At 40.0% G+C, this 15,162-nt stretch overlaps 1 protein-coding gene across 1 annotated transcript in view; it reads right to left on the minus strand.

Moving 5' to 3' along the window:
• dpysl3 (dihydropyrimidinase like 3) overlaps positions 1-15,162 on the minus strand; it is a 44,375-nt gene that overhangs the window by 9,248 nt on the left and 19,965 nt on the right. The window contains exons 8-11 of the mRNA XM_063012284.1: positions 13,487-13,607; positions 12,425-12,581; positions 9,505-9,646; positions 8,541-8,711 (exon numbers count right to left, since the gene is read on the minus strand). Of these exons, the coding sequence (XP_062868354.1) occupies positions 8,541-8,711; positions 9,505-9,646; positions 12,425-12,581; positions 13,487-13,607 (591 nt within the window). The remainder of the gene's footprint in view (positions 1-8,540; positions 8,712-9,504; positions 9,647-12,424; positions 12,582-13,486; positions 13,608-15,162) is intronic.

Here is a 15,162-nt window from a genome sequence, read left to right on the forward strand (position 1 = left end):
TGTACTTTATTTTGCAAAAAGCCAGAGAGTGCAATGAAAGGGGGAATTATGTTTTCTTATTATATAATTGTTTCTGAACAAAAACCCCAGACTTCATTAAAGTTTATTACATTAATAAAATTACTTTTTATTCTCCTAAAAACTGTAGTGGGTTTTCACATGCACATGATTAACTAATTAACACAAAATCTTTTAGTCCTCAAAGCATACTGATGATACATTCACCTCGTACATCATGACACGCTGCTCTTCAAGCGGCACGGTGGCTAAGTGGGTAGCACTGTCGCCTCACAGCAAGAAGGTCCTGGGTTCGATCAGCATGTGGGGTGGCCCGGGTCCCTTCTGTGTGGAGTTTGCATGTTCTCCCCGTGTCTGCGTGGGTTTACTCCGGGTGCTCCGGTTTCCTCCCACAGTCCAAAGACATACAGGTGAGGTGAATTGGAGCTGCTAAATTGTCCATGACTGTGTTCGATATAACCTTGTGTGAACTGATGAACCTTGTGTAATGAGTAACTACCGTTCCTGTCATGAATGTAACCAAAGTGTAAAACATGACGTTAAAATCCTAATAAACAAACAAACACACTGCTCTTTCCTACATCAAAGTAAACAAGCTGCTTTATAAGTCAAAAGTACCGGTATCGGTATCAGTATTGGCGATACTGGCCCTGTATTTACTTGGTATCGGATCGATACCAAATTTTGCAGTATCGCACACCACTACTGTGTGTGGCAGGCGTGCGCTGACTGCGGGTGTGGGAACTCCAAATCCCAGTCAGCCTAGCGCGAATCAGACGCAATAGGGAACAGCTGAGGATCATTATCGATAACAGAGAACCCCGCCCCCCGCCTGCACTTAATAAGCACACGAGTGAGGTTCACCGTCTCACCTTCAGCTTGTTTTCGCGCTATATCGCGCGTGTTTATTTTGCTAGGGAAAGCCGGTAACGTCAAGCCGCATAGCGGGGCGACAGTAGGGCATTGCCCGAGGTAATTTCCACTGTCAGGAAAAGAAAGCTTTATTATTTGGGGGCGACGTTCTCTCCTCGGCAGAGCGCTATCCGAGAGAGAGAAAGGTAGTAAAAGAGCGATCCGGTCAGGGTCTGATCTCTGCTTGCTGTGACGTTCAGCTCGGCGGTGTTCCAATCCGACTCGCTAGGGAAAGCCGGTAACGTCAAGCCGCATAGCGGGGCGACGGTAGGGCATTGCCCGAGGTAATTTCATTATTAGGGAAAGTGTAAATAATAAAGAAGGACTAAATTAAATAATAGAAAATAAAAATAAATGCTAAAACACAGAGTAGAAAAGATTTCCATCCCTTCCTAGGTTTTGTTTTCTTTATTAAATTTAATGTAAAGCGGTGTTTGAGTTTGTCGCCTTAGACGACTCTTTAGTTTGACCTTCCTCGCCCTCTCTTACCACCTAATTTAATTTCGGAGCACCTTTTCACACCCTCTCATTCTCTGCCTGTGTTTATCTCCCCTAGTCTCAGTTTTAGTTACTGCTAGGGTTATAAGAACTGAACCTGTCAGCTCGGTCCATGCGTTTGGGTCCAACCACACTCCCTCACGTAGGATTTAAAAGCCTGTTGTAACTGTAATTCAATCTTGTGCACTGCATTACAATGCTAACTCTTTTAATTTGTTAATAAGCTGTTTTCAATCACTTCACAAAGATAAATACGCCATAATGTTTAATGGTCCACCAGACTATCCTCTAAACCAGGGGTGTCGAACTCCTTTTCACCGAGGGCCACATCTGCATTATGGTGACTCTCAAAGGGCCGATTGTAACATATATTGCAGTCTGCCTTTTAAGTCTAGGACAATTTGTTGTTTTTCTTGAAGGCTACATTCTGTGTTTGGTGTCAAAATGTCAAATTCATATTTATAAAGTATATCTACATTTATATTGTACTCCTTTATCACAGACACGGCCTCAAAACACAAGAGACGTACCGGTTTTTCTTCTTGAAGCACATACTTGTATTCACTTTCCCATCTTTCATTAAATTACCTTCCTTCTGTGCCAATTTTCTCTTCTTGTACACTTTGGGATTATTTGTAAATGTTTCTCAACATCTAGTGGCGGGATTACGGTAAATTCGTAACTGAAACGCTGTAACATACTCACTAAACATTTACAAACAACTGAGAATATAAATGTCTACTTACAGGTGATGCTTATGTATTGGATTGCAAGAGACTTAACTTCTATTTATTATTTTTTCCGCTACTGGCGTTACCCTGTGTTATTTTGCTGCTAAAACGTAAAAGTGACATGGCTTCTTAGCGAGGGTCAAAGTTAGTTGCACAGGTGTCCCCTTAAAGAGCGTCTCTTTAACTACTCGAACCATCACGACAATCAAACGTCTTTTAAGCTCTGGCAGTCCACACATGACGTGGCGGGCAGGTTTTGGCCCGCGGGCCTCGAGTTTGACACCCCTGCTCTAAACAAACTGAAATGAAGTCAAATGCATTTAAACTAGTCCAAGGTTTAATCATAGAGAAGCACTGATCTGCAAAAATGTAAGAGTCTCCGTTCAGTTCATCCTAAATAAAGAAAACCTAAAACTACAGTCACATTGCCCAGGTAAGGGGTGATTGGGAAGGGGGGGGATTACAGGGGGAGGATTACAGTGACTCAGTAATCCTCATTTTCATCAGTAATCGGTCATATTTATGGTGTTACACCAAAAGAGCATTTATGGAATGGAAAAATGTACAGGGTTTTAAAAGGTTCTACATGATTTGTGATGTTGCTTTAAGAAATCTTTTTTTTTAACATACTGACAATTCTCTTATGAAGTTTGGCACAAAGTGTTGAGCCCCAGCTCCTTTTATACCCAATCATGAATTCCTCACTTTTTACCAATTTGCCAGCTTATATTGTGTTTCAATACATTTTTTTTTATTTATTTATTAATTGTGCTGCAGGAATCAAATTCAAAAAGAGACATTTTGCAGAATACATTGAAGTTAATCAGTTAAAACATTGTAGATCTTTACTTTTGTCAGTTAAATATTCAAGAGAATCAGCAAATCACAAATCACGCTACTTGTCTTCATTGCATTTTACAAATGTCCTAATTTTTTAAAAATAGGGTTTGTAAAATGCCTAAATGAATGTGTACTTTTCCCCCACTGAATGATAATCTTAATTTTAATCTTAATCTTAATCTTAATTTAAAAGCAATTTAACGTATTGGTTCTAATAATTAATATTCCACATTTAGAACAATACATTTATATTGCTATGTCAATGTTATGATGTCTCAACTATAAGAGGAGAAGCTGATGACAGTGGAAAACAGAAATGTGAAATATATAATAAGCACATGTAGACCTCCTGGAATCAAATGAGATGTCTGATGACCAGGTTCCTCTTCATTGTATAGATTGTTCCTACATAATGCAAATGAGCTCTTCTTGAAAACAAGCTGAATTACTTAATGCAGCATTCCAAATTAAATGGATGCGGCTTTCAGAAAGGATTCTTCTAACTAACGTATTTAGACAGTGACTGATGTGAGTGTGCGCTTTGCTCAGCAGGTCTTAATCAGGTCTTTTAGAATATTGCTTACATAAAGAAAAAGGGGGTAACCTGTAAAATTAAGCAGCTCAGAAAATGGAGCATTAAATGAGAAATAAAGAGCAATAAAGTGTAAACCTCCTTCCAGCTTCCTTCCTTATCCTTCCTTCCATATCTTTAAACTATGCTGTCTGGATCTTATAATTGTCGTCTAGATAGGAAAGTACCAGCAGCTGACATGACACAGTTAGGAATGACAAACATTACTTCATTTCTTTCTCCCTCCCTCACTCTTTTCTTTTTTGTCTTATAATATCACAAATTTTAGACTCCCTAAGTTTTAATTCTCCCCACAGCAGACAAATTGCACATTCCTGTGTTTTTCCTCATTATTTCTGATGTCTTTTGAATTTCCTTTTCCAATTCCTCTTCTTGACATTGCAGAGCATGCTAATTTGAATGCAGCCACATGATACTCTTTGCACACGACACTGAATTCTGCAGTCTGGAACACCAGGGTATGACAAAATAAATATATCCTTGCCAAGAAAGATGTCATAGCCAAGCCTTCCTGTGTAACTACACAAACACGACACAAAGTACCATTTCAGTGCAACTGTTATATAACAACTAGTCATGGAGAAAATACACAGTGTGTTATTAACAAGCCTGATTGATACGTCATAGAAAGAATTTAAGAAAAGTTTACGCTGGATGCTGTGATCCTTTATTTGGGCTAAAATATCACTTAAGTACAATAAAAAGCAGGGTTCCAATCCCAGTGGAGCCACTGGCTGTCTGGGCATCTACACAAACATGATTGGCTATATCTGAGAGGGTATACTAAGCCCTGCAATGTACTGACACCCAGTCCATGGTGGAACTAAACCTGCCTGTGACCTTGACCAGGATAGAGAAGCTGATGGAAAATTACATGAAAATGAGTAAATAAATAAGTTGAAGTGCATGTGGAAACACTGTTGGGTTTCTGGAATGAAGCCCAGGCTCTGATACATATCTCAAAAACCGTGGACAATCTACCGTTTCTTGAGGTACACTAGTACCTCAGCAATCTCTTCTAATTGCCCATTAAGAAGACTCAGTAGGATCTTTTGAAAGGTAGGCCTCAAATGTCAGATTAGTAAAGTAAACCATGATGGGGGGTTTTGAGGGTAAAAAAACAAAAAGACAAAAAACAAAGGACATGCAGACAGCTCTTATAGAAAGGTGTTAATGAGGCAGTATCAGTGGAGTGGCCACTTATAAGTCAGACTGGTTAGGATCAGTATAATATACACTTCACTACATACTCATGATGTCAAATTTTAAATACAGTGGAACCTTGATTTAACGGACCTCCGTTTAACAGATTTCGGATTAAACTGACAAAATCTGAAAAACGAAATGTCCGGTCCGATTGTTTAAACTTCCCATGAGAAGTGTACCAAGACCAGTAGCCGGCGCACAGTGATAGGCTTTATTTAGTCGGTAGGCTTGCTTTGTTCTTGCTTTTTTCTCAGTGTTTCAGCAGCCACCTGCAGTCCCCACAGCAAAAAAAAAATCTCCACCAACACACAAGGTAAATGAAATTTCCTTCCAGTAGTACAGTACACCAATTTAAAGATCATAAGTTTGGGACCTGTTAATGTAATAGACATGAATGACTGGGAATTTAACAGAAAAGGGGCAGTGGTAGTTGCCACTTTTGGGCCCCTGAGCAAGGCCCTTAACTCTTAACTGCTGAATGCTACAAATGAAAATGCAGTAACTGCCCTGCTTTCTGAGTTGTAGGAGTGCAATTCATGTATTATTTATCAACTACAGACAATGTGGAACGAGGTTCTCTCCGGCAAGCATGCAGATTTGCATAAATTAGAGGCATTACACACATCAAAAGAAGCATGTGCTTGCCCCCACTAACCGGGATTGGTAGCTGTCACGATAGAGTAGACTCAAAGAATAAAATGGGTCAAACATGCAGACAAAGACACAGAGAAAGAATTGGAAAAAATGATGAAACAAAAAATCATTATATGGACATTTCCGGTTCTCTTGCAGCTACAAGCATTTTTATGAGACCTCTCAAAACATCCTGTGTCTTTCTTAGCTCAGTTAATCACAAACCTCTAAAGGGACCACCATGTTTAAATGATATGCTTTAGACATTTAGAATAAGGCCTGGTCTTGTACTGCTGAACTACCCATGCACTTTTCCGAAAAAAGACGTAATCAATAGTACCCTTACACCTGTTGAGTTTTGCATCTTTCACTGATAAATGTGGATGGTCCTTTTGTTTGAAGACACTAAGCGTAAGCTGTCTGTTTTTCCTAAAAAACAAGCTAAAACATGGACTGAACTAACCAAAGCACACATTATCACTGTTTTTTTTCCATCTGAGATGAGCTTGGGCCCAAACATCTTTGGCAGCACAGCAACTGATGTCTGGCTTTTTGTTTTTGTAACAGTTTCAGGCTGCATTTCTTTATGTAGAGGTAGACTGTGTCAACTAACAATGGTTTTCCAAAGTTCTTCTGAACTCTTGTTGCTATCTTTCTCACAATAGTATGATGCCTTTTTAAGCACTGCCAGGTGAGGACTCAAAGGTCTTGAATGTTTAAGAATGCTTGACACTCTTATTTTGCCACTATCCTAACTTTTTGAGTGTTGCAGGCATCAAATTCTAAATTTGTGGATGTTTACAAAATATAAGTTGGTCAGCCAAAAGTTAATTAAAATGTATCTGTACTTTTATTGGTAAAAAGTGTTTTTGCATTTTATAAAATGTCAAATTATCCTGGACATGCGTTTGTATGTTAACAAAAATTACCTGGTTAATGAAACTGTATTTACTACCTTGTTTACATATCCGTTTAATACACTAAAGCAGAGGTCCCCAACCACCGGGCCGCACTGAAAGAATTAATAATTAGAGATTGCCATGAAAACACTGCTTTTATTTCCAACACACGGGTGTTTATTATCTCATTTCACCCCCAGGTGGAAGCAGCTTCTCGTTGCAGCAAAAAAAGCTCATTTGTGAGTAGTATAGTTACAGTGGGGTCAAAAAGTATTTAGTCAGCCACTGATTGTGCAGGTTCTCCTACTTAGAAAGATGAGAGAGGTCTGTAATTTTCATCATAGGTACACTTCAACTATGAGAGACAAAATGAGAAAAAAAAATCCAGGAAATCACATTGTAGGATTTTTAAAGAGTTTATTTGTAAATTATGGTGGAAAATAAGTATTTGGTCAATAACATACAAGCAAGATTTCTGGCTCTCACAGACCTGTAACTTCTTTAAGAAGCTCTTCTGTCCTCCACTCGTTACCTGTATTAATGGCACCTGTTTGACCTCGTTATCTGTATAAAAGACACCTGTCCACAGCCTCAAACAGTCAGACTCCAAACTCAACCATGGCCAAGACCAAAGAGCTGTCGAAGGACACCAGGAAGAAAATTGTAGACCTGCACCAGGCTGGGAAGAGTGAATCTACAATAGGCAAGCAGGTTGGTGTGAATAAATCAACTGTGGGAGCAATTGTAAGACAATGGAAGACCATTGATAATCTCCCTTGGGGTCAAGATCTCATCCCGTGAGGTCAAAATGATCATGAGAACGGTGAGCAAAAATCCCAGAACTACACGGAGGGACCTGATGAATGACCTGCAGAGAGCTGGGACCAAAGTAACAAAGGCTACCATCAGTAACACACTACGCCGAGAGGGACTCAAATCCTGCAGTGCCAGGCGTGTCCCCCTGCTTAAGCCAGTACATGTCCAGGCCCGTCTGAAGTTTGCCAGAGAGCATATGGATGATCCAGAAGAGGATTGGGAGAATATCATGTGGTCAGATGAAACCAAAATGGAACTTTTTGGTAAAAACTCAACTCGTCGTGTTTGGAGGAAGAAGAAGAACCCAAGAACACCATACTTACTGTCAAGCATGGGGGTGGAAACATCATGCTTTGGGGCTGTTTTTCTGCAAAGGGGACAGGACGACTGATCCGTGTTAAGGGAAGAATGAACGGGGCCATGTATCGTGAGATTTTAAGCCAAAACCTCCTTCCATCAGTGAGAGCATTGAAGATGGAACGTGGCTGGGTCTTCCAGCATGACAGGATCCAGGATCCCAGGATCCCAAACACACCGCTCGGGCAACGAAGGAGTGGCTCCGTAAAAAGCATTTCAAGGTCCTGGAGTGGCCTAACCAGTCTCCAGACCTCAACCCCATAGAAAATTTGTGGAGTCCGTGTTGCCCAGCGACAGCCCCAAAACATCACTGCTCTAGAGGAGATCTGCATGGAGGAATGGGCCAAAATACCAGCTACAGTGTGTGCAAACCTGGTGAAGACTTACAGGAAACGTTTGACCTCTGTCATTGCCAAAAGTTATGTTACAAAGTATTGAGTTGAACTTTTGTTATTGACCAAATACTTATTTTCCACCATCATTTACAAATAAATTCTTTAAAAATCCTACAATGTGATTTCCTGGATTTTTTTTTCTCATTTTGTCTCTCATAGTTGAAGTGTACCTATGATGAAAATTACAGACCTCTCTCATCTTTCTAAGTTGGAGAACCTGCACAATCAGTGGCTGACTAAATACTTTTTGACCCCACTGTATTCTATTTTAAGTCCCTCCGCTCTTGTCGGTCCGTGGAATTATAATTAATATGAAACCGGTCCGTGGTGCAAAAAAGGTTGGGAAGTGCTGCACTAAAGTACACTATATGGTTAACTGGCCATCTGGAAGTGCCTAAGTGGATGGCTGGTGCATTGCTCAGTGGTAGCTATAGTTGAGGATGGAAAAATTCAATATGTAATTTGGTGGAGCGATTTAAACCATTTGTTTTCAAAGTGCATGTCTATACTGTATTTGTCCCTATTAATGCTAACTATTTAAAAAGTAATTATAGTGTACATGAACTTAATGTGTTTTATAACGTACTAAACATATTCTAAAAAGAAATAAAAAATGTTTTCCTTTTTAATCCTGAAATCTTACCGAGTGGTGGGCCTTTGCTGTAATGGTTCTGACTACATCTGGATCCCAGATGACCAAGTCGCTGTCAGAACCAACAGCTATTCTACCCTTGCGTGGATACAGATTCAGGAGTTTGGCTGCATTGGTGCTGGTCACGGCCACAAATGTGTTCTCGTCCATCTTGCCAGTAACCTAAGCAAAAACAGGTTTTACATTATTATATTTAAAATTGCAGTATACATAACTGACACAACCACACATTAAACTGTAATAACAGTATATTAGATGTATTTTAAAGCAGCGGCTCTTAACCTTTTTTCTCTTAGACCCCTCCTGTGTTAAAAAAAATTCTGGGACGCCCTTGACACGGGTTATGATATTTTTCTTATGCTTTCAGAGAGGATGATAAAAAGGTATTGTGTTCCTGCTCATTGGAAATTTGATGAACCCATGATGAAGGTAAAAATTTAGGTATTTTCTGATTTGATTTTGCTATTTTGGTTAATTGTACTGGGTTTACTTCTGCTGAACTGGTGGTAGGAGCTTCCTCACCTGGGTTGTCTTCAGCTGGACCTGAATCAACAACTGACCTTTGCATTTTTGTGGTGGGCAAATCAAATATGTGTCCATTCTCAAAGACCCAATGTAGATTACAGGCAGTTTAAAACAGACCTATATGACATCACAAGAAATCTTCCATATGCCAACAGCCTACTGATTTTCCCCCTCTAGGCTCACTGAGGTCCCGGGGTTGAGAATCACTGTTTAATTAAAGTATTAATAGTGTTTAACATACAAAAAAAATGTAAAGATGTAATAAATACAAAAATAGCATTAAAAAAGGAAATTAGAACATATTAGTTCTTGTGATCAGTTCACGTTTTAATGCATTGTTAATACAAAATGTTTACATTCATCTATAGTAGTAACACTGATATCCTGTAGTAAAACTGATATAAAGCACTTAGGAAGCAAGTGTCCTCACCACAGCTTTGTCCCAAATAAGTGACATTCTCTCTTCCACTCCATTTACTCCTTCAGGGATCTGAGTGAAGTCATCTTTCCCAATAGCTTTCTGGGCCACGCTGAATGTACAGTGTGCGCTGCCTGTTACATTCAGATCACCACTGGTACAATACAACAGAGTAAAGAATCTGTATTAGCACACATGCTGTACATACCATACAAAAACAAAGACATTACACTGTTTGATAATCGCAGACAGATCGCTCTGTATAAATGATGGTTAATGGTCATAAGTAAGCATAGGTGGTCTTGAATTTAGTGCTACGGCAAACAAAACAGGCATCAAACAATACGTTCTGGCAACTGGATCGAAATCTTACAGTATACACTTTGCTATGAAGTTCATGTACAGTCCACCAAACAAAGGATGGCAGAGGATGACACACAACTAATGTATGGAACACACAAATAAATTTGACTGACTCTTCCTAAAGTGCTACAGCTGTAGTGGGGCTGGACATGCTTTGCTCCTGAAATGTACGGCGGGCCTACACACTCGCAAGAAGGAAACAGAACCCAACAGCAAATGTTTAATCCAGGTACAATACTGTGGCTAGAACAAAAGCTATCAAAAAAAGGGGACATTACAAATAAAAAGGGTGGCCAGATTAATCGAAACAAAGTAACAAATGAAAGACACAAAAAGATACATCTGCAGCCCACAATGGAAAAGTGAACAGAACAAGGATAGTGCAGAACTGAGAACTGGATGTCACAATATGACAGGCTGCTCTGGCTCACTCACGCATAACATGGATTCATGGGTGGGGTTCGCTTCAGAAAAGAGACATCACAGCATCTCTGGCCATTGTGAGGCCCCAAACAAAGCAACACTGGGGATGAGTTCCCAGAAAGCTAAATAATGCTGGCAATGCACACCATTCAAAGACCAGACCAGACCGAGCATCCCAGTGTCACGGCTTCAGATAAAAGCAAGTGTGCAAACATAAGAGATGGCAGATGTAAAGGCAAGAAACAGTGATATATAGAAAAATTTCCACCTGAAGCAAATCAAGGCTTACGAAGCTCATCTGTGCCCCCTTTGCCGGCCAAAATGGCAAAGCAGAGGAACATGAATCAGGAATTCATTTAGCTGATGAGCCACGTTACTCTACTAACTACCACATACAATAATAGTGGGGAAAAATCCTTTTAACTTATGCTCTCTTTTTAAATTGGGTATTTCATGTTGTTCTCTTTTACTCAGCTGCAACCAGCTTTAAACTTCCTTTCTTCTCCTTTTAAATCGTGTTTTATTTAGGCCTAACATACTCCATTGTGCCAGTGGGTTTTTCTGATTGATTATATAATATGACGTTGAATTCATTTATTTATTTTTTAAAATATTTTCTTTATGCATTTTCTCCCCTTTTCTCCCTTTTTAGCGCGTCCAATTGCCCGATTGCACCATGCTTCCTCTCCACCAATGCCGATCCCTGCTCTGATTGAGGAGAACTAAGCTAACCCACGCCCCCTCCGACACATGGGAAGCATGCCGTATGCATCTTATCACCTACACTTTGATGAGTGCAGTGCAGCTCAGCATTGTGTACAGAGAGACACACCCTGAGAGCACTCTTTTCTCATCTCTGTGCAGTATTCGAGATCCCAGCTCTGGTTTCAGCGTGTGTTTTTACCGCTGCGCCATCTGAGCGGCCATGACGTTGTATTCATAGCTCTGTAAATAATAAGTCTTATCCCATAATCTGACACATTAGTACATGTGATATTGAACGGTGTGTGAACAAACTGGACAAGATATTTCTAAACACATTTATGTAATGTGACAAACAGTCTAATAAAAGCACTGAAATTGCACAGTTGGGCCAAACTTTATTTTATGTAAAATAATCTATTGGTAAAAAAAACTCACTTTGTATATACTGAATTACTATGTATGAAGTTTAGAGATGAAATGATTTGAATGAATTCACAAAGATGAATAATCCTTGTCCTTGCAAGTACTATTAAAATAGTAATAAATCAAAATTTAAAGTACTAACAGCAAGTCAGGCATTTAAATATATAGAGAATTACAATTCTGGAAAAAAAAATGATACGAGACCGTCTTAAGGGCATGAGCTTAGGTCATTCCATCATAAAGAATTAAATATGTGGACAAACCATCATTCCTAAACCTATACATTGAACTAGAGAGAGGATTTGATTAGAACAGCTACTGTGACCCCAACTGCCTGTGTGTAATGTTAATAGATTAACTAATCAATAATTCTAATTTGCTGTTCACCACTATTCTGCTTAAGGGAACCTTTTTTGACCTGGAATAGCATTACAGAAAACTACTGGCATTAACAGCTGCCAACAGTTCATCCAAGTGCTAAATCAGGGGTGAGAAAACTAAGGAATAGATTTCCTTCCTTTTATGTTATGTGGATAAATGAGTCCTGTATTCAGGCCACACTACAGCCTGATCATTGTTTAAACAGTCTGTCATTAAAGGTCTGGTGAACATGATTTACAACAAAAACTGTTCTCGAGAATTCAAGTTAAGAATTAGTTATAATTAGCCACTGTTTAACTTCTATGACAGTGGCCTTCCTGAAACACAGGAAAGCATGTTAAAAGCCATTGCTTGCAGTTTTTTTTTAAAACTCTGGCATACACACAGGGGCTTTCCAAGTACATAAGTGATTATTGTAATACCCACAACAGGCAGTGTAAGCACTTCTGCACTGGCACAGAACACAGCAGTGGTAGTTTCTTCCATAGCTTTGCTCCAGTGGGGACGTTTTTGGAGACTTTGGAGCTTTTCGGCTCATTAAGTAAAGGAACAATAACAATATTGTATTCCCAAGTCCATTTTCAACAATCAGACAGTAGATTAGATGGAACGTATTGTACAATGTATGTCTGCTTACCTGGCTAACAGTGTGTTCAGATAGTCTGGGGTAGTGGGGTCTGGGCTGAGGGGTGGAGAGGTCACGTAAGAGGCGGCCTTGGCCCAGTTTTTGCTCCAATAGTGAGTTCCATCTGTACCCAGGCTGGCTGTGATTGGCTCACCAAATACCACATTGCCTGTGAAAGGAGTATAAATGTACAGAAGCATTTTCAGCTCATAGTGAAGCCCATTTGAGAAGAGTTAATACTGTTAAAACGTTATTCAACTGCACACTAGCCAAAATGTTTTAGACCTTAATTAACTTGCAGTCATTGACCACCCTAAGCAGGAGTAAATAATTTAATCAGGAGAAAACAACTGCTGTTGGGGTTTTATTTCATTTTATTTTCATGTTTTATCATCTCTTTATCCTTGTCAGGATTTTACTCGGTCTGGCATCCCCAGAATCACTGGGCGCAATGCAGTAACACACACCGGACAGGATGCCAATCCATTGTAGAGCCTCAGCCACCAAGCTGAGGTTTTTTTTCCCCCACACATTTTTTACTTCAGTTTTGAATTTGCCAATTCCCAGCCACTAACTGAGTTTCCACTATCAAACGTTAACCACCAGAAGGATTGAGCTAGTTTGCACCTCTTCCAAAACATGTAAAGTCAGCCATCACCTTTTTACATGCTGCAAGTCAACAAGCCAAAATAAGTGTTAACACCCTTATCCATACACGTGACTGTACAAACAAGACATTTACAGCATTTAGACACTTTTATGCAAACTGACTTACAATTGTAGCTAATTACAGTAAAAGGGTTAAGGGCCATGCTTGGTGGTGGTCAGGCTAACTTTCTGATTACTAGAAACCACTAGTCCTCTGTTTTTTTTTTAATCTGTCCACTGGTCCACTGTTTGTTTTAGCTCTCGGCTCCTGGCCACAAATTATTGCTTGTGACATAATCGGGGCACAAACTTGCAACCTTGCGGTGTAAATGATTCCACTGGTTCCGTACATGAACCGTCTTTAAAAAAAGATAATACTATAAACTATTAGATTGTGAGGGAAAGAATGAAGGATGATCTTTATACCTTTTTTCCTGGCCTGTGATATGATGTCAGCTGCGCTTTTGCTCATGACACGGGTCACATAGAGAGGACAGTTGGTCTGGCTGGCAATGGTGATGGCTCGGAACACTGCCTCTGCTTCCAGCTACACACACACATTGTTTTTTTAATTAGGCAGATTACAAAAAGTATTGGCCTTAACCTGGTACTATTTAATTACTATTTAAGTACTATTTAAAGGATTTTATATGGATAAATACTGTATATGTATGTGTGTATATGTGTGTGTTTAGAGAGAGATAGACAGAGACATAGATAGACAGATATAGATAGATATAGACATAGATATAGACATATATATACATATATATATACAGGGTGGGCCATTTATATGGATACACCTAAATAAAATGGGAATGGTTGGTGATATTAACTTCCTGTTTGTGGCACATTAGTATATGGGAGGGGGGAAACTTTTCAAGATGGGTGATGACCATGGCGGCCATTTTGAAGTCGGCCATTTTGGATCCAACTTTAGTTTTTTCAATGGGAAGAGGGTCATGTGACACATCAAACTTATTGAGAATTTCACAAGAAAAACAATGGTGTGCTTGGTTTTAACGTAACTTTATTCTTTCATGAGTTATTTACAAGCTTCTCTTTGTTTACAGCCATTGACATGTCGCAGAGGTTAACACGTGAGGAGCGGATAGAAATTGTGTTGATGTCTGGTGAACGCAGTACCCGGGTCATTGCAGCAGATTTCAATGCAAGACACCCTACGAGACTACCCATCTCCCATGCTACAGTTAGCAAACTGCTTGCCAAGTTTCGTGAAACTGGTTCAGTGTTGGATTTGCCAAAATGTGGACGCATGAAAACTGTAACTAATGAAGAAACATCAGTGGCTGTCCTAGCTTCATTCAGCAAGAGCCCACAACGCATGTCACTGGAGAGTGGCATCAGTCGAACATCCCTTCGGCGGATATTAGCTACTCACAAATGGCACCCTTACAAACTCCAGCTGCTGCAGCATCTCAACGAGGATGACCCAGATCGGCGCACTGAATTTGCAGAATGAGCAAAACAAAAATTGGAACAGGACCCTCAGTTTACACAGAACATTTTGTTCAGTGATGAGGCAAACTTTTATGTGAATGGTGAAGTTAACAAACAAAACCACTGCTATTGGTCTGACACTAATGCACATTGGATAGAGCCCTCCAAGACTGTTGGAACACAAAAATTTATGGTATGGTGTGGTATATGGGGTACAAAGATAGTGGGGCCATTCTTCATCAATGGAAACCTCAAGGCCACTGTATATTTGAAATTGCTACATGATGATGTGTTTCCCTCTTTATGCACTGAAGCTGGCACGTTCCCTGAGTTTTTCCAGCAAGATGGTGCACCACCACATTATGGGTGTCAGGTCCGAGCATTCCTAGATGAACAGTTTCCTGGAAAGTGGATTGGTCGTCGTGGGCCAGTTGAATGGCCCCCAAGGTCTCCCGATCTGACCCCCTTAGACTTTTATCTTTGGGGTCATCTGAAGGCAATTGTCTATGCTGTGAAGATACGAGATGTGCAGCACCTGAAACTACGGATACTGGAAGCCTGTGCTAGCATTTCTTCTGCGGTGTTGCTATCAGTGTGTGAAGAGTGGGAGAAGAGGGTTGCATTGACAATCCAACACAATG

This window comes from Trichomycterus rosablanca, chromosome 16 (genome assembly GCF_030014385.1).
Source record: "Trichomycterus rosablanca isolate fTriRos1 chromosome 16, fTriRos1.hap1, whole genome shotgun sequence".
Lineage (NCBI taxonomy): Eukaryota > Metazoa > Chordata > Actinopteri > Siluriformes > Trichomycteridae > Trichomycterus > Trichomycterus rosablanca.